Source organism: Ipomoea nil, unplaced genomic scaffold, assembly GCF_001879475.1.
Source record: "Ipomoea nil cultivar Tokyo-kokei standard unplaced genomic scaffold, Asagao_1.1 scaffold3314, whole genome shotgun sequence".
In the NCBI taxonomy this organism is placed as follows: Eukaryota; Viridiplantae; Streptophyta; class Magnoliopsida; order Solanales; family Convolvulaceae; genus Ipomoea; species Ipomoea nil.
In genome coordinates, this window is record NW_017619742.1 from 3,080,461 (window position 1) to 3,105,545 (window position 25,085).

General features: G+C 41.6%; 2 protein-coding genes across 2 annotated transcripts; both read left to right on the forward strand.

Annotated features, from left to right (window-relative positions):
* Positions 1-15,335: 15,335 nt before the first annotated feature.
* Positions 15,336-16,562, forward strand: LOC109169411. Its single transcript, XM_019318292.1, has one exon. The coding sequence runs from the start codon at positions 15,336-15,338 to the stop codon at positions 16,560-16,562; it is 1,227 nt and encodes a 408-aa protein (XP_019173837.1).
* Positions 16,563-16,614: 52 nt separating this feature from the next.
* On the forward strand, positions 16,615-21,324 carry LOC109169412. Its single transcript, XM_019318293.1, has 2 exons — positions 16,615-17,089; positions 17,249-21,324. The coding sequence occupies exons 1-2, from the start codon at positions 16,615-16,617 to the stop codon at positions 21,322-21,324; spliced, it is 4,551 nt and encodes a 1,516-aa protein (XP_019173838.1).
* The last annotated feature ends 3,761 nt before the right edge of the window (positions 21,325-25,085 follow it).

Here is a 25,085-nt window from a genome sequence, read left to right on the forward strand (position 1 = left end):
CGGATGTGACTTATGACAGACCGGCAACACGGCCCACATGGCCAAATTGTACAATAACAAAAACGCAACATGGGCCTGCGTTAAAGGACAAAACGCATGACGCACTTGCGTTTTCAAGGTAATTTGTCCCACATAACTTTCCTATATATATTGACCTACTACATTTCGCGGATTCACAATGAAACCCCAAAATTTATTCCTATTAAACATTACTTCCTTTATCTATTGAATACGAGATGAGAAGTTTGTTTCCTTCATACCAACTATCTCATGCCCAATACTACATACCAACATTTTTTCCCGGTGTTTCTCCATTGCTAAAAGAATTCCAACTAAATTTCGCGATTTGGGTTTCCGTTTAACGGGCTTGCCCATATTTGCCGCCGTAGAGCTCTACTCAAAGGAAGATTAATGTCTTCCATTACAAACGCCGTATTTCCTTGAGGAGCCATCTACACTCCGGCTTGCCCAGTCAGCAAGTAAGGTTGATCATGTAGTACCTAAAGCGGAACTACACTAGAGCAACTTAGGCTTACAACTGGCCAATTGGACCAATTGGGGACCTCCGCTCCAAAACTCCAAAGAGGCAGCCCACCACAACCGTTTTTACGACAAAATGTGTTTGCAGTAGAGAAATTAGAATTCACTAGATCTACATGTAAATGTATGAATTTACGATGAATATCATTTATATTTTTTTCCTGTTAAAAAGCAAGGCTTTTGACATAATTCCGTACAAATAATTTTTTCCGTCAAACCCAATATCCTAACCGTCGTTTACGGCTACGAAAATAAGTCAACCATCCACCTCCAATAAAACTACATTCCACTAATAATCAACAGTTAAACTACTTGGGTAAATTAAATTTAAACTAATAGGTCCTTCAAATTTATGGAAATTAGATTTTATAGTACAGAACATGCCTTCACAGAAATTTCAGATCAACCGACTATATCGATTCACTTTTGTCAACATCAAAATTAATAAATTTCATCAAACATATTACCATGTTTCTCTGCATGAGTAAAGAATCGATCCGTGGACAAACAAAATTACAAACCATGCTAACCCAACTCACCTAACACATCTTTTATTACCATTTGCGCAATTTTTTATACTTACACCATATCAACATAATTCCAAAAATCAAACAACAACATATAAATGGGATTCGAACCCTGGACAACAACATATTCAAGCACATGCTCAACCAACTAAGCTACACATGTTTCATTCCTATTACCGCATTTATTAATACTTATAGTAAAACTCGAATAACGTCAAATAACAAATGTACACATAGTTAAAAGGATTTAAACCCTGACAAACCTCAAAGGTTCTACTAAGGTTCTACCAACTACACTAACCCATCTATTGTTAACAAATGCTCCATTTTTAATACTAATTACTCAACTCTTTTTATACTAAGTCAACAATACACAACGCAACTCCTAGTTGCGTTTTAGGTTGCTTTCTACTCGCCCTGAAAGTGGCCGGAAAATTTATAACATATAAAAAACGTATTTACAGTTTGCGTTTTACCTATTTAAACCAAAAATGCATGTGCTAATTGCGTTTTGTGGTTCTCGCCGTCCTTCGAGGTCGCCGGTACAAAAAAACGTAAAAACGTAACTTACTTTTGCGTTTTACGTATTATACCGAAAACGCAGAAGTAAGTTGCGTTTTTAGCGATACCGTATCCGCTGGAAAATGCATGAAGGTAATGCGTCTTACGTATAAGAATACGTAAATGCAATTACCCCTTGCGTTTACGAAAATATAGGAAAAATAAAAAATACCCGGGACACAACCAAAAACGCAACTCCCAAAGAAGTTTTGCATATTGTTGTCAAAAAAAAAAAAAAGCAACACATATTGGGAATTTCGAGCTGTTGACCACACATTTAAGTCATTGATCCCATTTAATTTCTCGCTATCTTCATCCTCAACTCTAAGCCACCACTGCCTGCCGCCGATCACAACTGCAACTCGGCCGGAGAAGAGGGAGCCCAGACCTCGCCGGAACCGCTCCAGCCGTGCCGCCACTCGTCGTTATCGGCCACCGCTGAATAAAGCCTCGAGCTCACCGGATCTTGCTCACACTAGAATAGAAGGCGTCAGATCTACTATTGGAGCACACCGGAACTACAGGTCGCCGTAGAGAAGCTACCCTCGATGCTAGTCGAGGAGAAGAGATGGAGGGGGAGGGGCTGTCGAGGAGGACCGCCCTCTACCGTTCGTGCTAGAAGGAGACGAGAGGAACAGAGGAGAGGGGCTACCATCGTTCGCCACCATGGCCACGGCTCGCCGAAGAAGATCCTTACTAGAGCCGCATGCTGCTTGAAGCCCCCTTGCTGCTCCTGGCTTCACTGAACGAGAGAGAGAATGAGACACGGGAGATAGAGAGATCTAAAGCAGAGAGAAATGGCTGGGAAGAGGAAGACATTTAGGGGTCGTTTGGTTCACGGAATATCAGATTACTTAGGGAATGTTAGATTGCTGAAAATGTTAGATATTTGGTTAAAATTGGGGTATGTAATATAATGATGTTTGGTTTAGGATTATCTTTTATACACACTATAATATCCTTAACATATTTTCATATATTTTAATAAATTTAAAAATTAAAATAAATAAATAAGATAACGGTATCATATATAATTACATGATTTTAAAATATTAACTAAAATTTTGAACTTGAGAAACAAAATTATTTTATATGCTAACATATCATAATAAAAATAAAAAATTTATATAATTACAAAAATAATTATAAATAAATAAATAAAATATATATATATATATATATATATATATATATATATATATATATATATATATATATATATATATATATACATTACCTGAGATTTTGAAGGGAATCACATTCCCTTCAAAATCCTATGTGGAGGGAATGTGGCATTCCTGGGGAATGTTTTATTGTATATGTGTATATGTGTTTGGGGAATGGAAATATTTTAATTCAGGGAATATCGCACTTTTGGTCCCTCAGTTGTTTCTAGATATGCAATGTAATCCCTCATTGTCAATTTTGTAAAATTAGTCCCTCAAATGTTTAAACCGTAGTCAATTTGACCCTCCGGTCAAATTTCTATCAAACAAGAGTTAATACCATGGACAATTTAGTAATTTCGCAATGTCCTTAGTTACCCCATTCTCCTCCCACGCCATTTACCCCTAATTCATTTCAGCCCTAGCTTTCATCTGGGATTAAATTTGTTTACCCCCAAATCCTTGATCCTACTATTGCGAAGAGGAGCCGGTGACGTTGAAGACCTGGAAGGCGGAGGCCATTTTCTGGTTTAGGCTGTGAGGGAAGGCGTTGAGCGGTGCCGACGTGTATATTCCTAAGCATGAGTTTACGAGGCGAGCGGACATGGCTTCCGAGAAGTACGCGGCGACTCGCTGTGCGGAGGTTCCATATGGGATTGAGAGCTCTGAGACTTGGAGGAGCATTCTATTTGCTTCGTCTAAGTTGTCGGCGGTGACGACTTTAGCGCATTGTAGGAGTAAGGTTAATAGATTGAGGCCTTCTTCAAATTTTTCTATTGTTCAAGATCTTCCTTTTCTCTCCTGATAATCGATGACATCTGACAAAATTGGAACGAAATGGCCCAAAACTTTTTCTCCCAAAAACCTTGCTTATGATTCCTAGTTCTCTTGTGAAGATTTGCTAAGTTGCTTTTGAATTATGGATTTCCTTAAATTTTGATATAATTGAATGTGCATCATATAGGTTCTTTACCTCTAATTGAAAGCTAGTGTTTCAGGCCTTCTCTTTCTACTTTGGCTACAATGAGCACTTGTTCTATAATTGTGCGTGTCTGGGTTCTGGCCTTCGGCGACAAAGTTTGGTGGTGAAGAAAATTAATTTCCAGCATCGCAATTCCAGTCGGCGGCAACGATTCTGGTTTGAGGCGGAATCTATCCGTCGGCAGCGACAACAGTCTCCATTCGGCGCAGCAGTGAGAATTAACTATGATATGGTTCTCTTTCTTTTTAAATATTGTTTTCTTTTTCTTTTCTTTGGAAGAAGTGTATTCATTTAATATTTTTGACATCTGGGACTCCCCTAACCGCCGCCGGTCGCCATCGACCACGGCGGCTGCTGTCACCCTGAATTTCGATGTGAGGGACAAATCTGAAAAATTAATGCGGAAGGAAGGAAGAATTTGGGGATAGAACTTAGTGGGTTGTGAAATTATCAAATTGTCCATGATTTTAACACTAGTTAGTGAGAAATCTGACCAGATGGTCAAATTGACTAGAATTTAAACATTTGAGGGACCAATTTTACAAAATTGACAATGGGGGACTACATTTCATATCTAGGAATAATTGGGGGACTAAAAGTGGGATTTTCCCTTTAATTTATATACTTAGGGTTTGGGGTCTCAAAAAATCAGATTTTATATTGTATATGTGTATATACACATTGGACAAGATTAATTTTGATAGTGGGCTAAACATTTGAACTAAGATACTTTTGGGTTCAAATAAAATCATTTAGACTTAAAGATTAAACTCATTTGGGTTTAGAGAGTTTGATACAATTAAAATGACTTCGCAGGTTCGTCTCAGATAGACTTTTGGGTCAAAATTTTAAGAAATGAGAATATCCTTTAAATAGGATTTTTGAAACCATAAATAAATATATAAATAGTTTGTAGGAGATCATTTTGAAATAAGAGTTTAAAATATTTTATTTATACACATTTTGGGTTAAACCATCGTAGGAATAAAATAATTCTTATTTTGAAGTTTAATAAAATAGGAATTGGAGAAAAATATTTTGGGTTGTGACAGCGTTGTCCAGCTCAACTACCCAACCGGTCCATAACTGACTAAGGGGGAGCTGCGGGGCCAAGCCGTTAATGCAAAGAACGGGATGCGTGAGGATTTCCTAGCGGATGCCCCTCTGAACGCGCCGAGCGCTCTGAGAATACGACATTGTGGTTTGCGACGGGAAAAGTCGAGGATGAGGGACGTCCGACGCCTGACCTTGTCCACGCGCATATGCATCAAAGGCCTATGCCAACAACTTCACGAAGTTGGGTTGTGTAACACCCCGTGTTACGGCCCCTAAGACCAATTAATTACTTAATCTATAACCCATAAGAAAGAATAATTTATTATGATTAAGTTGGGAAAAAGGCCCACCATAGTCCGTGGACCCCCATCCCTAAAGCCCAATACCTAATCCTAGAAGGATTAAACCCCATAGCATATAAATAGAGAACTTAGAAGGCATTTAGAAGCCTCACCACAATAATCTCCCACCACCCAAAGAGCTCCAAGAATCCCCCTAGGAGAAATCAAGAAATCAAGAAAGCTTAAAGAAAGATCCTTCATAGCCAAGGAATTAATTAAGGCTAAGAGGTAACCCATGTCTCAACAAAACCTATTTTCATAGCTATGATTTCCCCTTAGGGTTTCCCCCATATGATTGTAAATGGCGAATTACTATGATTATTATTGATGTTGATTTAATGATTCCATGGGGAATCTTGATAATCTTGATATTGGGAGTTTCTTGATGATTATGATGTTCTTGATGATTAATTGGGATTCTTGATGATTATGTGTTGTTCTTGATGATTATGATGTTCTTGATGATTAATTGGTATCCTTGATGATTATGTGTTGTTCCTACCGAATCTTGCAATTAGAAGACGAATCGTATTCTTGTTGATATAAAAGTGATTAGAACCCTAGGTTGTACCGTATGCTTTGATTCTTGGATTATCGGGTGGGGAATCGCATGTTTGGGTGTTGATTATGATTAGAAAAGCATGTTAGGTTATGTGACGTTCGTCTATCGTATTTGATCCGTTAATTGTCTATGTGTTGTCGTTAATTACGTCGAAAAGTGTCTAAGCATGGTTTCGGGTTCCACAACAGTTTCCGGGGCGAAAAGTGATGAAAAGAGTCAGTGGGGGGTAAGTGGGGGTAGGGGACCCGCCACCTACCCGCGGCAATCTCGGGTAGCTCCGGCAGCGGGCAGCCGGCGGGCGGGCAGCTGCCCGCCGGGCACCCGCTGCCCGGAACAGTGACAGCCGGCGGGTGGACCCCCACCCACCGGCTACCCGGCTTCCCCGTTTGATGTCTCCCCGATCCCCGTGGTGTCCCAACGGACCCCGTTTGTCGTGCCTATGTCTAGTTTGATGTTTCGGGTACCGTTCGTAGGTCTATGAGTCTGTTATATCGCATGCTAGTTGAATTGGTATCCCGTTGACCTAGGTGAAAGAAGCATGAACCCCCTTAGGACTATTCTTAGTATGTGATGGATCACGCATAGGTTTGTTATACGCTTTATCCCCCTTCCCAATGTGTAACGTGGGTTGCATGTGCTTGCTATGTGTTATGTGTGTGTGCTACCCCAATTCGGTTGCGATCGGATTGGTTATCCTGAGCTGCGGTTCAGAAGCTGGCTGCGGTCAGATTGGTATTCCTGGCTGCGGTCAGATGACATTCTCTTGGGCTGCGGTCCACCATTTGGTTGCGATCAAACGTTTCTATACGAGCTGCGGTTCGTCCTTTATCCTGGCTGCGGTCAGATGACACTCTCTTGGGCTGCGGTCCACTGTTTGGTTGCGATCAAACATTATGATGAGCTGCGGTTCATCGGTCGGTTGCGATCGACCCCCCCGTGTTGCGATACGGGGCATGGTGCTGCGGGGCCGTGTCAGAGCTATATGCGCTGACCCTCATGTATGGGCATGCGATTGGTCCTGTGGCGCCAACAATGTGCATTATGTGTTGCGATATGGACGAGTTATGGCTATGAGTGCCTTGGGATGTGACTATGGGTTTCATATTGGGGATTGTTTATGATGGGTTATGATTACTGCTTATGCTTTGCCTTAATTGCTTTATCTATTATGAACTGCTTATGACTGTTATAACTATTGCTTGTGCCTGACTTTACCTGTCGAGTCATTCCCGGTTTTAAAGCTAGAGTTCGTAGGATATATCTTCATGCTCAAAATGGTTTTTCATATATCTATATATATTGCTATATGTATTGTATTTCAACGCGTTGGAGTGGGTTACCAGCATCTCTCGCTGAACAGATATATTTGGCTTTCAGGCACAGAGGATTAGAGCACTGGAGCGCGCTAGATCTGGAGCGTAGAAGTAGTGTAGTTTCCCTTTCGGCCTGCGTGCCATGTTATGCATTTATATTTCGGAGGATAGTAGTCAGACAGCCTGTGCACCTGGGTTCCCTAGCCCAGGTGTGGCATAGCACCCCGTACACTTATGTTACGCTTTGGGATTTAATGAGATGTTACCTTTATTATATAAGTTTTAAATGTCTTGAAAATCTGGGGTGTTACAGGTTGGGCCTGAGCGATAGGCAGTGGAGGGTTGCCCCCCTAGTGTCTCGTAGGTTGGCACGACAGTAGGCTTGGTACGTGCAGTTGACGGTTCAGCGGGAGTGTGGTGGCCCAACTACTCCTTCAGGTCTCCAATAGAGGAACGGCTACTTGCAGGTTGCTCTTCCACATTTGCAATAACGGTGATATGCCCATTAGTTGCTGAAGTGACAGCATTCCGACCAGTGTTTAGCAAAGTTTAGAGACAGGACCTTTAGTTTCGATCCCCATAGACGCTGCCAATGTTGGTTTTACCGCCTTGGGTAGCCGTTCGGCGGGCCAACACTACTGTAAAATACTAGGGTTTGTGAACATGATGAGAGAAAATATAAAGAGCTCTTATTAATGAACGAATCCAACAGATTAATAGGATGTTATTAAGGAGAAAATTGTGTCCCTCTACACGGTGACACTGTGAGGTTATTTATAGACAGGGATGAGCTTCCTACAAGGAAAGTATGCTAAAAGATAGAGCCGAATCAGCTAGGAGATCTACCATATTTAATGAAATAATTACTTAAACTGAGAAAGGAAGCTGCTTGCAAGATAAGGTGTAACAATCCAAAATTTAATTTCATAAATCCAATTTTAAGAAATTCCAAAATAGTCATTTTCACTCCATTAAAATGTTTTACGATCAATTGGTGTTTGAATAAATTATTTTGGACACATTTTAAAATAATTCAACACCAAAATTTCTTTTTATTCCAAAATTCTAAATTTTCGGGTACTTTGCGTACTAAGTTTTAAACTGAGAAACCTATCTGAGTGAGACCGGGAGATATCTGAAAAACCTGAACCCAGTGTTTATATAGAAATCATTTTTTCGAAAAATCTATTTTGACCCCCAAACTATTTAAATCTATCCTTCTAGACTTGTGTCCATGTTGCTTGGTGAACCACAAGCTCGCAAAAGCCTTTGCCTGATGCATTCTTTAGCCAATCTTTTAGCAAATGGAAATTACTCCTTTGCCCTCAACCAATCATTGATGATCAACCTAGCGTTTTGGATCCTATAAAAGCCTCACTATTCCAATGTTGTCTCCTGATCCCATTTCTTTGCCTCTCTTTGAGCTCTTTATAGAAAGAGAAAAAAAAACACAGTAAGTTTCCTTAGCCACCATTCAACTTCCTTCTTATGGTTTTCATCTCCTTGCCTTGAATCCCTGAGGTTCCTCCCTTATGTGTTGTTTGTATAGTTTGTTTGAGGAGTTTAGGAAGTAAAGGTGGAGCTAGCTAAGTAGAGAGGAAGAGGGGATCCATACAAGAAGAAGAGGCAACAAAGGTATAACCCATGGACTCCCTCTTTGATCTTTGGCTCTGTGAAGCCTATTATTTTGAGTAGAAATGGTGGATTTTTTTTGTGTTTGAGGTAGGAAGTGACCTAGTATTTGTCTATGATGTGTTGATCATGTTTTGGATGTTTTGGACTTGGTTGAATGTATTTTTGCAGATGAAAAGGATCATCTGGTGCACACACAGTGTGCACCAGAAGAATGTGATGGCCCTAGCCGCGACCCATTAGGGTGGCTGCTAGCCAGTGCCGTGGCCAACCGGGCTTAGGGGGGCGCGGCACATGACGAGCCCCGCCCCTGGTCCCTGAGTATGTTCTAAGTAGGTCCTGTGCAGTGGCCGGGCCCTTGTGGCTCAGCTACGTGTCGTTTCGAGCCAGGTGTTGCGGGCCCTTGTGGCTCGGTACCTCGGGGCCGCCTCAACGCACGTTTTGGCTTTGATTTCGTTAAATTTGGATTAGAAATGAGCATGTTATGAAGGATTTATTGATGATTTTGCTACACAGTATGTGTTTTGAAGTTCACTGTGAAAGAGAAATGTCTTGCCTTGTTGCCCGATGTTATTTTTGTGTTGAGTAGAGAAGCATAATCACTTTGAGAATATAACTTATTAGAAAAGCATGACTAGAATGTGTTGTTTGATCAATGAGATTTGAAGCATATTTTGTTGATAAAAATATATAGAATTTGTTATGTTGCAAACCGAGTATGATATTGAAATCTTGAGAATTTTATGATCTTTATATATGATTTTGGAGCATGTTGTAGAGTATTTTTTTCATCTCAAGTATATCATGTTTTAAAAATTGCATAAGTGGCCAACGTGAGCCTAAGTATTACTTTCAAAATCCATAAGCATGTGGTATATCATTATTTGATGCATTGAGAAGTTGTTGAGATGTTGCATGCATGAGATTGATTCATGAGAGATATATTTATATATTATCCATATCGGTGAGGTTTTGGAGGACCCCGTTTGGGCTATGTCCTCTCAGATGATTTTATGGACATTGCGGTCCCAGTTTATGTAACGCGGTGTATTTCCACATTACGAGGTTGGAAACTGCCCGCCAGGCTTGAAATCCTGGTCAGGGGGTGTGCACGCTAATAGTTTGATACCTGATTCCACAGAGTTTGAGCATAGAACCAAGAGAGTGGTTCGGTGGACGAGCAGAGTATTAGGTCGGCTAGATGCTATGCCCGGATAAGTTCATTCACACTATGGTGAAGTTCTTACCTCGTCCATTTATAAAGAAAGAGTGAGTCATTGCGACTCTAAGAAAGTAAGAAGTGAGTCATTGCGACTCTAAGGAAAGAAAGAAAGAAAGCAAGTCATTTATGACTCAATGAGACCTCCACAGAAAGTATTCTATTTTACAACGAGTGTATGAGTATATTTATAGTATTGCACGATATTGCATTTGAGTACATTTATAGTATTGCACGAGATTGCATTTGAGTATAGTATTGCATGAAATTGCATTTGAGTAGAGTATTGCATGAGATTGCATTATGAGAATGTTGAATCAAGATTGTATATCGAGCATGATTGCTTTAGTTACATATTGAGGTTTTGTATATCCAGTTTGCATGATGAGAACTTGAAAGCATGACGATAGTTTTCATATTGTTTAATAGTATGAAATTGCTTGTAAGCATGAGTTCGTTATGATGAGATCGTTGTGCTATTTATGTGTTGAAATCTTTATGTAGTTAAATCATTTGTATTGAAGCATGCATGTGGATATTATAGGTTGCAAGCATATAGAAAGTCTGTGTTGTATCTACAGTTGTTTATGGGTTGAGATTGTTTGACTTAGTAAGCGAACAAATGTTTTTCTAAAAGTATATTCTATACTACTTTACATGGTTGAGTGTAGTTATACTTAGATTCATGCTAATGGGTGTTTTTCCTATTTGTCTATGTGTTGTTTGTAAAACCCCTTTCAGGTGGGCCCAGCGTTGAGAAGTGATCGAGTTAGACTAGTCTAGTAATTATAGAAGTCTAAACTCTTATTACTTTTATTCTGATCTTATTGGTCGGATTTATAGACTTACGATGTTGATGATGTTTGATGATGTAGACTTCGGGGTATCTTTTTCCCCCTTATGACTTTCGGTTAAATTTATGGATGTTAGTATTTTATCTTTATTTCTAGTTTTACCCTTAGCATATGCAATCACCACAGAGTGGTGGTTGTGGCGGTGACATTCCCACTAGTTTTCTTATTAAGTCAATTATCTGCTACTTTAATTTGTTTATGTTAATAGTGGTTTAGAATTGTAATTAAGATTTAGAAAAAGTGGGGTGTTACATAAGGAAAGGAATCTCCACGGAATTCGCTGCTAAACATTTTAGGGCGCGCACTCGGTCGAGGACGCACTGACTACCTGACGAGGAAGCCCGGCTAGGGAGCTGTGCCACCTAGACAAAGACGCACCGACCACTGAGCCTAGTCGCCCACTCGGGTCCTTGGAGGGAACCCAGTCGGGGACACACCGACTATCGAGCCTAGTCGCTTTGCCTGAACCAGCCAACTCTTGCCCAGGTACGCGTTCGTCTGCTAGCCTGGTCTCCCGGGTGCCTCGCTAGAAAGGCGGGAAACATGACAGAAGTCGTTTATCTTGAATCGCCATGTTATGCCGTGCTAGAGCCTAACTTCCCTTTTGCACTTTCTAGATCAGGTGTCCGATTTGGGGTATCTATCACACACACACACACACAAACGCGCCCACGCATGCATGCACGCGCGCACATACACACTATTATAGTGATTTGTGTGATTGTTACATCATTTAATCATGTTGGTCTGCCATCTTACTAGCCAGGTAGACAAACAATTTTACTTAATTATTCCATTTCAAACAATGTAAGATTAAATTGACTAATTATATATATATATATATATATATATATATATATATATATATATATATATATATATGTATGTATATATATATATATATATATATATATATATATATATATATATACACACACACACACACACGCACAAATGTGCTCATATGCGGTCATCATCTGTCATGCGGTCGTGTAGCCTAATACACATCGTCCGATAATTTTCATCCAAAGGCGCTGGACAATCTCAATGCGCCATGTATCACTTGCAAATGCACCACACAACACTCCAGTTGATCCCGATACCGAAGGTAAGAGTCTAGAGGGGGGGGGGGGGGGTGAATAGACTCTTAAAAGCAATTTTTGGTAACTAAACTCGAAAGAGTGATGCACAACGGAAATTAAGTGTTCTTGCTATTGTGCTTCGCACCTGTTGAGTTCGAATGGTATTGCTTAGATTTGATATGAATGCAATGCACAGCAGTAAAGCAACAATAAATAAAAGGGTGGAGAGAGAGATTTTATAGTGGTTCGGCTATTAAGAAAGCCTACTCCACTCTTCTTTCACAACTCGTGAAAGTGTTTGCACTATCACTCCTTAGTACAAACTAAGCCAAAGTTGCTTCCTTGATCACTAAGCCAGACAGCAACTTGCTCAAGTTTTTCAACTCCCCCGAGTTTACTCCGCCTCTATCAACTTCTACAGAGGTGAGTGTTGTTGGAAAGGATTGATGGCATCTCCAACTTGAAATCTTGACTTGATGAAGCCTGATCTTCATATTGACTTGTGCAAGATTTCTTGATGATGTGAAGATTTTTAGAGTTAGATTATCTTTAAAAGAATCTTCACAAACACACACTGGTCGCAATATAACTTGTAGCTTTGAGATATTTTGAAAGCTTTTGTTAACAATAGAGTGATAACCAACACCTTCTTCAAGTGGTGAAAGAGGGATATTTATAGGTGAGAGAAATCCATCCGTTGGAGGAAGATGAGATTTCAAAACCTATTAACCATTGTGTAATATCTACTGGGTAAGGAGTCTTTTAATGCGACTTGTACTACGTAGTCGTTGGCATAAAAAAGGTGACCTACCTTTTTGTCTTTTAGTGCTGTCAAAAGAACCAAACATTGCTCATTGGGATTCAAAACTTCATTCCTAGGACACCATTTGTCTAGGATGATTTCCCTAGCATTGAGACTTGGACATTTATGCTTCCGAAAGCATGTAAGGCTTGTCCAATTTAGTCAGATATTAACTCGTAGTCTTGGGTTCTGGTAACGAATGATTGTCCTTAACATTTGTTGTCTTCACATCTCAAATGACCTTTCTTTGTCATTTGTAAATTACACAAGAGATAGACCCTTCCAGGTTTCGGTCTGCAAGAATCTCTTGGCCTGACCTACTTTCGGTCTTCTCTTCACTTGATCTTGATGATGACTAACTGACGATGCATTGTTTCGTGTAGGTACTCTACGAAACATGTAAATGGCAAACACGTCCTACTGGATGATTCGTTCTACCCGAAAGACTCTAAACAACGAGATTAAAAAGAGGGGGGAGGGGGGAGGATCTAAATCTCTAAGTAGTTTGGTATCATCAAAATCTAATTACACAGTTCCTAACACACTCAAAAATGCACCACACACTAGCACGTAATACACCTCGTTGACGGGTCTATTGAACCCGTCGACGGGTTTGACACCCCCGTTGAGTGGTGTAATACAAAACAATGCACCATTAACCACTCAAAATTGCACCACAGAGCACTCAAAATTGCACCGCACACTAGCACATAATGCACCCCGATAACGGGTTTATTGCACGCGTCTACGAGTTTGACACCCCCGTTAAAGTGGTGTAATAAAAATCAATGCACCATTAATCACTCAAATCTGCACCATAGAGTACTTAAAAATGCACTACACACTAGCATGAAATGCACCATTGAAATCATTGAAATATAAGGTGCTATATATATATATATATATATATATATATATATATATATATATATATATATATATATATATGATTGGGGATTGGGATAAAATGAAAGCTACTTCCTTAGTGAGAATGTGAGAACTAATCTTATCCGTCCATCTAAGATGATCAATGACTTTAAAAAAAAAAAATGTTGTGCCATATTTGTCATTATAGTTGTGCATTTGAGAATGCTATATTGTGAATTTTAAAAATAATTGAGAATGAAATTTGAGAAAAGTTTGTAAATGCACAATCAAGCATTACAAGATGCAGAATCATAATTACAAAATTAATTATAGAAATGACACCACAGTTTTTTTAGGAAAATACTTGATAGTGTGTTTAGAAAATGTTTCAAGATGCACAACCAGTTATCCGCGAATGCACAATCAGGGAATATAAGATACACAATCATAATTACAAAAATATCACTGCGATTTGTGTTTTATTTTCAACCTTTGATCATCTTAGATTGATCGATGAAATTTATTCACAGTTCTCACATAAGGGGTGGTTAATGAGATCATGTTCATCGACACACACACGCTAGTATTTTATACGTGTGATGCGCAAAAATATATGTTCAATAATAATAGTAATAATAATAGTCAATGTTCAAATCTTAATTAAATTAAAATAATTTTTAAAATAATACTCCGTTGTAAATAATTTTTTTAATTCATTGTTGTAGAATTTAAATTATTTTAATATATAATTGATAATTTGAGTAATAATTATGATATATTTAATATTAAAGTAAGAATTTTAGATATAATAAATTACTAAATATAATTATGGTAACAATTAAACCAAATATATGAATTATTTATTTGAATATTTAACAGTAAATAAGTACATGGACTTGTGCTAAAAATTTTGTGTTCACGTAGTAACTCGCTATATGTACTAACTAGTATTTGTCCCGTGCGATGCACAGAAAATATGTTATAAAAATATACCTTATATGAGGTTTATTCATATATAAAATTTTTGTTATTTAATAATTATTATGTGTGAATTCCTATGATAAAATTATGAACATAAATACATTTACAATTAAAATAATATTTAAGGTGGGTGATTACTACAAATCTTAAACTATATTAAAAATTTAGTACATAGTATTTAATATTACAAATTTTTAAGAACTTAGTAAACTACAATAGTCATTGAATTACAATTTTAGAGTCACCACAGATCAAAATTTTTAGACCTTAGCTTTGAGATTTCCAACTCTAGATGTAGCAACATACAATTGACCTCTAAAGACCAAAATCACAATCTTAGTTCGAACATTGATTTTTTCTTCCAAATACTATCGAATTAAGTGTGTAATCAATAAAAGGTGAGAACTAATAATTCGAGAATATAATCTTAATGTTACTAAGCCTATTTCACGTCAATTAAGTTGGAGAGTGTTGTTGGATAGTATCCGATAAATCCACGAATAACGCATCTTTGTCTCCGTAGTCCTCAATATGCACATCAACAATCTTAAATATTAGGCCCCTAGCTATGCCATATATTAATTTCAAACTTATGAACTTTGGGGTTGCATGCAATAAAAAGTATATTTTAAATATACTAAGGGTACATTCTATATGTATGTAAGGTACTTTCAATATTTAAAAAATGTATTTTTAATATATTAAAAATGTATTTGATATTCATGATCCATACAATTATTATTATTATTGCAATTATTATTATTATTGTTATTATTGTTATTGTTATTATAATTAACAACAATATTATTATGGTGTATAATTTTGTCATTCACTATTTCTTATGTAATAGATGGAGTCTCAAGAAACGCTCTCGTCACCGCGCTCTTCTGAAGATTTGGATCTCTTGGAGCGTAGCACTAAGAGGTCTAAACGGGCGACGATGACTGATGATCAACGATTGATGCCGAGCCAGGAGATTGTCATGGTGCAAGAGACGCCGGAGGGTGGCATGGAGGCTGGTTTTTCCACGAACCCGACGATGGAGGCATGCGGAGAGATCGTCCCATCGGCACAGACGGAACCACCGCGACCGCCGGTAGATCAACGAAGATCGTATATGGATAGTCTGATGGGGAGGACTGGGGCCGATCCAACCAGACTAGACGACCAGGAAGAACCAAGCCAAACCCACGATGAGCTGATCGAAGAAGAAAACGATGATCCTCTGTGCCCGACCATTCGTCTGACTAAGGAGGAGGTGGAGAAGATACGTGCGCCATGGCGGAAGTCTATGATTCTGAAGGTGTTGGGGAGACGTGTGGGATATGCCTACATGCTTAGGAGGCTCACGTCCATGTGGAAACCGAAAAGTAGCATGGACCTAATTGCACTGCCAAACGACTACTTCCTGGTAAGGTTTGGATCCATTGATGATCTTGAGTTTGCTTTGTTTGAAGGTCCCTGGGTGGTCTTAGACCACTACTTGATCGTGAAGCCGTGGGAGCCCGACTTCGATCCGATGAACGATGCTACGAAGAAGATGGTAGTGTGGGCGCGGATTCCGTGCATTCCAATGGAGTATTACGACTATATTTTCCTCCGGAAGTTGGGGAGAAGGATTGGAAGAGCTGTTCGAGTGGATCAGGCCACCAGCATGGGATCGAGAGGGATGTTTGCAAGGATATGTGTGGAGATCGACATGCGCAAACCTATCATCTCTAAGTTTACTTACGAGGGGAAGACAAGACATGTGGCTTATGAGGGACTGCACCTAATCTGTTTCTCATGCGGCCTTTATGGCCATGCGAAGGAGAATTGTCCGCTGCTGAAAAAGGCAGGCCGAGGGCAAGAGGAGGATGGGGAGGCAAGAGCTGAGGCTGAACACGATAATACAGATCATACACATGCAGATGGGGCGCGTACGGGACTGAAAGAGGCCGAGGATCCAAAAATCCCGTTCGGAACGTGGATGATTGCCCCACAAAGACGTGGACGCCCGCCGGCGGCAGGCTCGATCAAAAATGCGAAGGTGGGCAATGGCCGAGGGGGGGGGGGGGGGAAATATTGGCGGACATAGGGCGGTAGTAAGTGCCTCCAGGTTCGCGGCCTTGACATCGGATGAGGCAGGTATGGAAGCAGGTGCGGAAGAAGCGGGGGACAAAGCCGGAGCAGATGATGAGCGGGAAAATAATGTGCAATCAGAAAAGCCGGCAGAAGCTTACCAGGGTATACCACGGGTGTCGCAGAATCCGGGGCAGAGAGCTGAAGGCACCCGCAGACCCAATGTCGTGGTGAATGAGAAACAGATTAATAACGACCCTACACCGACTCGTGAGCTGAGAGCGAATCCAAATCAGGCCGGAACGAGGAGGTTGGTGGGGGAGAGGCCCAGGCGTGCGGCGGAGGAGAGCGAGCATGTGGTTGTTCGGGGCGAGAAAGGTGGCTTAGTGATTCATTCCTCGCGTGTCTATGCGGGCGATACGGGAGATGTGCTACCGTCCCCAGTTTGGCAAGACACTAGGGAGCACTTTGGCGACCCACCGGAGGTCTTTGACAACGAGGGAGACGCGGTGATGTGCCTAGGCGAGCAACAGGAAGATGAAGGTAACGGAGGAGCCCAATAAAGCTCCTCCGCCTTTGGGTTTTCCTTCTCTCGGGTTTTTATCTCTTGTGTCTTGCCTATGCTTTTTTTGCGTATCGTGTTCAACTTTTTTAAGCTGGTTATCTCCATGAACTGTCTATTCTGGAATTGTCAGGGTGCAGGTGGAAAGCCGTTCCTGCGCGCCCTAAAGTTTCTCATAAAATCGCATAGGCTTAAGATGATCGCACTTTTTGAGCCCAAGGTCTCCGGCGATCATGCAAATCTTATATGCAAACAGATTGGCTTCTCTGATTGGATTAGAGTGGAGGCAATTGGGTTCAGTGGTGGTATTTGGATTTTTTGGGAAGATTCACTGCGAGTCACGGTTTCCTTTACTCACCCCCAATTTGTTTTGTTGCAGGTGTGGGAGAGTAGCCAGCCACCGTGGTGGCTTGCTGCAGTTTATGGCAGCCCTACACACCACCTTCGGAGGCGCCTCTGGCAGGATCTAAGGCAATCAACACGTGGGATTGTTGGGCCTTGGATTGCAGCCGGAGATTTTAATTCGGTACTGTCTAAGGACGAGACGAGTAATTACTCTTCTTTTTCTTCCCGCAGGTGTTCTGACTTCGCGTATTGGATCCTGGAAGAAGGTTTAATTGATATGGGATTCTCAGGGCCAAATTTGACTTGGGTGAAGGATGGGAACACCAACAACACTAAGGGTGCCCGATTAGACCGGGCTCTGTGTAGTGCCGATTGGAGAATGCGGTTTCCTGAGGCGTCTGTTTCTCACCTCGCTCGTTTCTCATCTGATCATGCTCCTATCCTCGTTTGCCTGGATGGAAGCAAGAACCGGAGGAAAGCGGCTCCCTTCGCTTTTCAAGCGGCATGGCTCACACATGCGGACATCCGTAATGTAGTTGCGCGAACCTGGGAAGAGGGGAAGGGGGTGATGGCAAATACGGGCACCTTGGCTAAAACCTTGTCAACCTGGAATAAAGATGTATTTGGTAATGTTTTCAAACGCAAGAAGATTCTAGCCTCCCGCATAAGTGGCATACAGAGGTGTTTAGCGGAAAACCATCACAAGGGGCTTATCAAGCTCGAGCTCAAACTCAGAAAAGAGCTGGAAACCACTCTCCAACAAGAGGAGCTTATTTGGTTTCAAAAATCGCGCGAAGATTGGATTTGTTCGGGTGACAGAAACACGGCATTCTACCATGCAGCAACGGCAATACGCAAAGCCCGGGCCCCGGTTCGGGCGCTTCTTGATGAGAATGGGGAGTGGATCACGCAAGATGAAGCTTTGAAACGCCACGTCAGACTTTTTTATAAGCAGCTCTTTACGGAAGATACAGAGAGGACTATACCAGTTCAGTACTATGCTAATTTTCCCCGCCTGCGGCCTATTGACTGGGCGGTGTTTAACAGATCAGTCTCGAAAGAGGAAGTCCATGCTGCGCTCAAGGACATGAAGCCTTTCAAGGCGCCAGGCCCGGATGGTTTCCAAGCGGGGTTTTATCAACACATGTGGGACAAGACAGGGGATGACGTGTTCAGTTTGGTTAAGCAGGCTTTCGCAACAGGTACTTTGCAGGAGGGTCTGAATGATACCCTTGTGGCATTGATTCCTAAGGTTCAGAGCCCGGAGACAGTCAAACAGTTTAGGCCAATCAGCCTATGCAACGTTGCGTACAAAATTATCACGAAGACGATCACCAACAGACTTAAGCTTATCCTACCTCAAATAGTAGGCCCTTTCCAGAGCTCTTTTGTCCCCGGCAGGCAGATTACGGACAACATCCTCATTTTTCAGGAGGTGATGCACACAATGCGGGAGAAGAAGGGTGAAACTGGGTACATGGCAATCAAGCTGGACCTTGAAAAGGCCTACGACCGGCTCTCTTGGGATTTTATTCGGGATACCCTGGATAAGACAGGTTTTACGGGGACTCTGAAGGAACTTATGATGACTTGTATCCAAACTCCCAGGCTTTCCCTAATCTGGAATGGGGAACGGTTGGAGGCGTTCAGACCGGAAAGAGGCATTAGACAGGGTGACGCAATGTCTCCCGCTATCTTTGTGTTATGTATGGAACGTTTAAGCCAGATGATTGTCATGAATCGAGAAAAGAAGGTTTGGAAGGGTATAAAAATTGCGAAAAATGGCCCCACTCTAACTCATCTTTGTTTTGCAGATGACATGGTGCTCTTTACGGAGGCCTCAATGGAACAAGCAAATGTCATTTTGGAATGCCTTGAGCAGTTTTGCCAAGCCTCGGGGCAAAAAATCAGTCTTAGTAAATCTCAAGTCTTCTTTTCAAAGAATACCAGCCGGCAAAAGGTAGACGACATCTCGCGGAGGCTCGGGATTGAGCGTACGACGAACTTGGGTAAATACCTAGGCGTGCCGGCCATACACGGCCGGGTCACCAGTGCCACCCATTCGGACCTGCTTGCTAGGATATCTGGTCGGCTAGACGGATGGAAAGCGAAAACCCTTTCGCTTGCGGGTCGAGTTGTCCTTGCACGCTCGGTTCTGAATGCTATGCCGGCTTATACCATGCAGACGACCTATCTTCCGAAGGGGGTTTGCTTGGAGATAGAAAAACGAACGCGCAAATTTGTGTGGGGATCCAGTGACGCGGATAGAAAGATGAACTTGGTAAATTGGAACTTGGTTACGACAGCAACAGAAGCGGGTGGGCTTGGAATTAAGCGTATGTGCGAGCTAAACATGGCTTATATGGCGAAACTAGGATGGAGGCTCCTGGCCGAGAAAGATAGTCTCTGGGCACAGACAATAAACGTGAAATACAGGAAGTCGGAGGACATCCATGACCTGAGACAGGGACGGCGAAAGGTTTCAAATGCTTGGCGTGGAATTGCAGCAGCTTGGCCGGCCATGCACCAGGGAGTGTCATGTGTTGCCCGAAGTGGTGCTTCCACTCGGTTCTGGATGGACAAGTGGATCTCTACGGAACCTCTTTACGACCAGCTTTTGGCGCCTATCCCTCTTCCGGAACTCTACGGTATGGTGCGTGACTATTGGGACGAAACAAGAGGATGGAAATGGGAATTGTTGGAACACGCACTGCCACAAGAAGAAATACGAAATCTTGCAGGCAAAGTCTTAACGTCGGCAGAGATTCAGGATGAGCTGGGATGGAGCATGGAGATTAACGGAAAGTTTACCGTCCGATCTATGTACCAAGCTTTGGTGGGCGATCACCGAAACGCTCCGGATGGCATGTGGCGTAGAATCTGGAGAATGAAAGTTCCAGCAAGAGTTAGCATGTTCCTTTGGCTCCTGCGACACAAGAAGCTTTTAACGAACGTCGAAAGAGCTAAAAGGAAGCTTACGGCTGATCCTTTTTGTTTTCTTTGTGCAGGTAAGGTGGAGGACCTTCAACACTTGTTTCGCGAGTGCCCAGCAGCAAAAGGAATCTGGGAAGCAAGCCTCCCTAGGCGAGTGAACGCGCAGCTGAATGGCCTTGCCTGGGAGCAGTGGCTCGAGATGAACCTGGAGGGTGATGTGAGACGTGGCTTCGATGAGAATTGGCAGGCTCGTTTTGGGGCAATACTATGGTGGATCTGGCGATGGAGAAACGAAGGGATTTTTAACCACAACATCCAACCGTTTGAGGTGAAGCTAGGCTGGCTTGCTAAGTATGACGTGGAGATCAAGGAGGCTTTTAAAAAGAGACTGAACCCGGGTACTGGAGTTATAACGGCAGCTAATGAGCAGGTGGGCTGGACGAAACCTTCACGAGGATGGCACAAGTTGAACGTGGATGGCAGTTGCAAGGGAGATGGAATGGCCGGATGTGGAGGTTTGATCCGGGATGAAGCTGGAGAATACTGTGCAGGCTTCTCGTCCAGCGTTGGTCGTTGTCAAGTGCTCGAAGCGGAAGCTTGGGGGGTGTTCCATGGTTTGCGTCTAGCGCGAGAGGAAGGTTGTGCAAAGCTTTTGGTAGAAAGTGACTCTAAGCAGCTTATTGATAAGTTGCGTAAGAAGGATAAAGCAAGCAGTAAAGTCTGCAACATTATGTGGAGGTGCATGCGTGAGGCTGATAGGTTGCAACAAGTGGAGTATGTTCATGTGCGTCGTGAGGGAAACAAAGTGGCGGACTGGCTGGCGAGGTCAGCTATTGCAACCCAAGTAGGGTACAGAGGTTTCAAGGAAGCTCCAATCGAGATAGAAGAGCTTCTCCAGCAAGACAAGATGGGAGCTACTTTTCATAGAAATCTTTGATTCTTTTGGGTTTCCCCCTCCCTTTTCAACAAAAAAAAAAAAACAATATTATTATGGTCTTGTGAAAATTAAATGTTGAATATCATCATTTCATTTTCACAAGACCATATGGCTTTATTATATATAGGATTAGATATTTAAACCAAATATTTTCCATTATCTCTCAGAAATTTCCGGAAAACGTCAAATCATCAACAATCATTTTTAATTTCTTCCACACAAAATGACAAAAAATAAATAAAAATCTGAAATGCCGTAGGAGGACTTGAGTCTGTATTGTCAATTTTCTCTAGAACACATGTTATTTACTTTGCCAAAGTATGCCGTGTTTATTAAGAGTTATTACTGGTGAAGACTTGACTTTTGACAACAACATTATTTGTGACTTTTCCACATAGGGAAGGGGAAATTTGGAGGACCGAGATGAGAGGTCCACCAATGAGCGCATCCTCGCGCAGCTCACGAGGCAGAATCGGATCATGGATGAAGGATTCTCGTCCTTGATTCTCGCAACAAGCTCATTGGACAGAAGAGTGGCTGCAATCGAGACCATGTTGGGCACATGTGGAGCTTCAAGCTCAGGAGCGGGAAACCAAGGTATACTCGAAATCTCAAACCTCACTTACCACCGACCTAATCAACCCCCACCCTACACTCGTTAAATGACAAACTTGAGCTACATTTCCTTAATTAGGAGACCAAATTGCATGACACCTAGGAGCAAATGGAGTAATCTGTGCTCGAGCTTCGGGGACAAAACTCCTTGTAATGGGGGAGGGTGTAACACCTCGTGTTACGGCCTCCATATCCAGATTAATTATTTAATTAATTCCGTTACCATATAATTAAAAAGGATTTAATTAGACTATAATCCCCATTAATTAATTAGTGTGGTCCACGATAGACCATGGACCCTTATCCTTAATTCTATAAGGAATATGAAAAGTGGACCTTTACCATTCAGATTCTAGTTAGGACTCCTAAATCTATATATAGGGACTTAGGAAGCATTTAGAAACCCTACCACAGTTAATTCTACCACGCAAGATATTCCCGAGGGGAAACCTACAAAGGAATTCCCCCCCCCCCCCACCCCCACCCAACCCACCCCCATCAAACGTAGAGGAATCTACTGGAGGGAAATCTTAGAGAAGAACCTTAGTAGCCAAGGATATTGATTAGGGCTAAGAGCTAACCCATGTCTCAACAATACCTATTTTCCTTGCTATATCTTATTCATTGGCTCATTTAATAATCGTATTTGTGATTGAGTCTTGATAGAGCTTCGATTAGGGTTTATATTGTATTTATTAATTTGATAATCTTGATGTTCTTGATATTATGATTCATTATATATATGATCTTGCATTTTTTAATTATTTCTAGAGCTCGTCCTTAGGGTTTATATCGTGAATTTCGTATTATGATGTTATTGGTATATTGGTTGGGATTATGCGTGATCGGGTGTTGAGTCTAGCCTAGAACTTGTATTTAGTACTTTGCAGATAGATTACTTGGTGTTCTTGTGGTTTCGGATGATCCTGAATCATTATATGATTAATGTGGAGTCTTGGCATGTTTAGGAATCGTGTTAGAACGCATTTGGTATGAGTCTTGATTTAATCCTGTTAATTGAATCTGTGGTGTTGTCGTTATGTCTTTAAATGTGTCTGGACATGGTTTCGGGTTCCACGAGAAACCTCGGGACCGAAAAGTTGCCTGAGTATCAGTGGGGGTAGGTGGGGGCACGGGTACCCGCCACCTACCCGCTGCCCGGGAACACTGTTCTAGCGGGTAGCCAGCGGGCGGAGGTCTGCCCGCCGGCCACCCGCTGGAATAGTGGGTGGCTACCGACGAGTGGTGCTCCACCCGCCACCCACCCGCTAAAATTGTGTGGTGCGTCATGATGTCTTTCTCCGTTTGTTGTTTCCCCGTGTCCCGTTGTATCCCGTTTGTCATGTACGAGTCTTGTTTGATGTTCTGAATACCGTCCTAGGAGTTTATGTGTAATACGTGTCGTTATAGTTATGTTTTGATTGTTATTGATTGATTATGTGTTGCTTGATTGAATGGTGATGAGTATCGTGGTCATTGCGCAATGGCCGGTGTGAATGATGATGATGATGATGATGACGATGAGATTGTGATTGGTGGAAATGAATTGTTAGCAGTTGGCACCACTTGTGCCTGGTCATTATACTAAAGGTACAGGCCATAGCGGTTACTGTGTTGAAGGCACAAACCCACCTTAGACCTGCTTGCCGTTGAGTATGGGTCATGTTATAAGTGTTGCGGTGTCATGTTAGAGCTATATGCGCTGACCCCTTGATATTGGCACTAGAGGTGCGAATCATGTGAATGTCACTGCGGCACCATCTTAATATGTTGGTGGTTGATAGGTGGTTTGTCGGTGGGGGCATGTAGTTTCCCGGAGGAATAAGGGGTGGTGATATAAGGGTGGCCTGGAGGTATAGGTTGGAACTGATATAAGGACGAAGGGGAGCTACAAGGTTGGACCTTGGTATAAGGTTGGAGGATGAATTGTGTTCTTTGATGACTACTTGCTTATTGATTGTCTTGAATGCCTTTGTTGCCTCTAATTGTTAATTGTATGTTTATCTGTCTATTATGTCTTGTATTGTGTTCTTATGATGCATGTTAGTCTCTGTGATTATTCTATACTGTTGAGTCTGTTAATGTGCCATGAGTCTTGATCTTGGATTTAAATTAGAGTCTCATAAGTATATATGTATTCTAGTTTCAAAATGAGTTTCTTATATCTAGCTATATTGTACTTAACGCGTTGGAGTGCGTTACCAGCATTATTCGCTAACGGTTGTTACACCGAATGTTTTTCAAGTGATGAGCATTAGCTACGGAGCGCTCTAGTCGGAACCTTGGTCATAGTTTAATTAGTTCTAGCATAATGGATGGCCTGCGTGCCTTGGGTTGTAATTGAATATCGATTTATGGTTTGACCATGCTTGGTTAGTTTAACATGTGCATCTAGGTTCTCAAACCTAGGTGTGGCATAACACCCCGACTCTTATGGATAGTATATGCTCTGTTTGGGATTTGAATAAGAAATCTCATGCTATCATATAACTTAATGAGCAATCTCATGCTATCATATAATACATGCAACTCTTATAATCATGCAATAAAATGAACATGATGCTCTTGTATAAGTATAGATAGATATACAAACACACTCTTTCTTTGGTAAGAAGAACACTTGTTGAACGGAGGTTTCTTAGAGTCACAATGATTCGCTTTTCTTTACTTTCTCTAGAGTCATGTTGACTCGCTTTCTTTAGAGTCGCAATGACTCGCTTTTTCTCTTTACTTATACTCGTGGGCGAGGTAGGAACTTCACCATAATGGACCTATCTGGGCTCGGTATCTAGCCGGCCTAATACTCATCTCGCCTACAAAACCACTCTCTTGGTTCTTTACTCAAACTCTGTGGAATCAGGTATCGTATTTGTCAGTGTGCAATCCCCCTGACCGGGATTCCAAGCCCGGCGGGTAGTATCCTACCTAGTAACTCGGGAATATCAACCTCGTTACTTCACATCGGATCACAATGTCCGTTTCTTTCTTTACTTTCACTTTTTTTTTTCCCGAGAGTACATAGTCCTAACGGGTCTCCAAAACCTCGGATTATTCGCACTAGGTACATATAGATATAACTCATGCAACAACTTTACTTATGCACATAGCTTCTCAACAACTTCTCTTTTCTCACAAATTAGAAATCA

What these genes read in the sequence shown, in the direction of transcription:
- LOC109169411 (XM_019318292.1), top strand. Translation starts at nt 15,336, where the DNA reads ATGGAGTCTCAAGAAACGCTCTCGTCACCGCGCTCTTCTGAAGATTTG.
- LOC109169412 (XM_019318293.1), top strand. Translation starts at nt 16,615, where the DNA reads ATGGAAGCAGGTGCGGAAGAAGCGGGGGACAAAGCCGGAGCAGATGAT. An exon ending in CGAGCAACAGGAAGATGAAG is followed by an intron (nt 17,090 to 17,248) that starts GTAACGGAGGAG and finishes GTCAGGGTGCAG; the next exon opens with GTGGAAAGCCGTTCCTGCGC.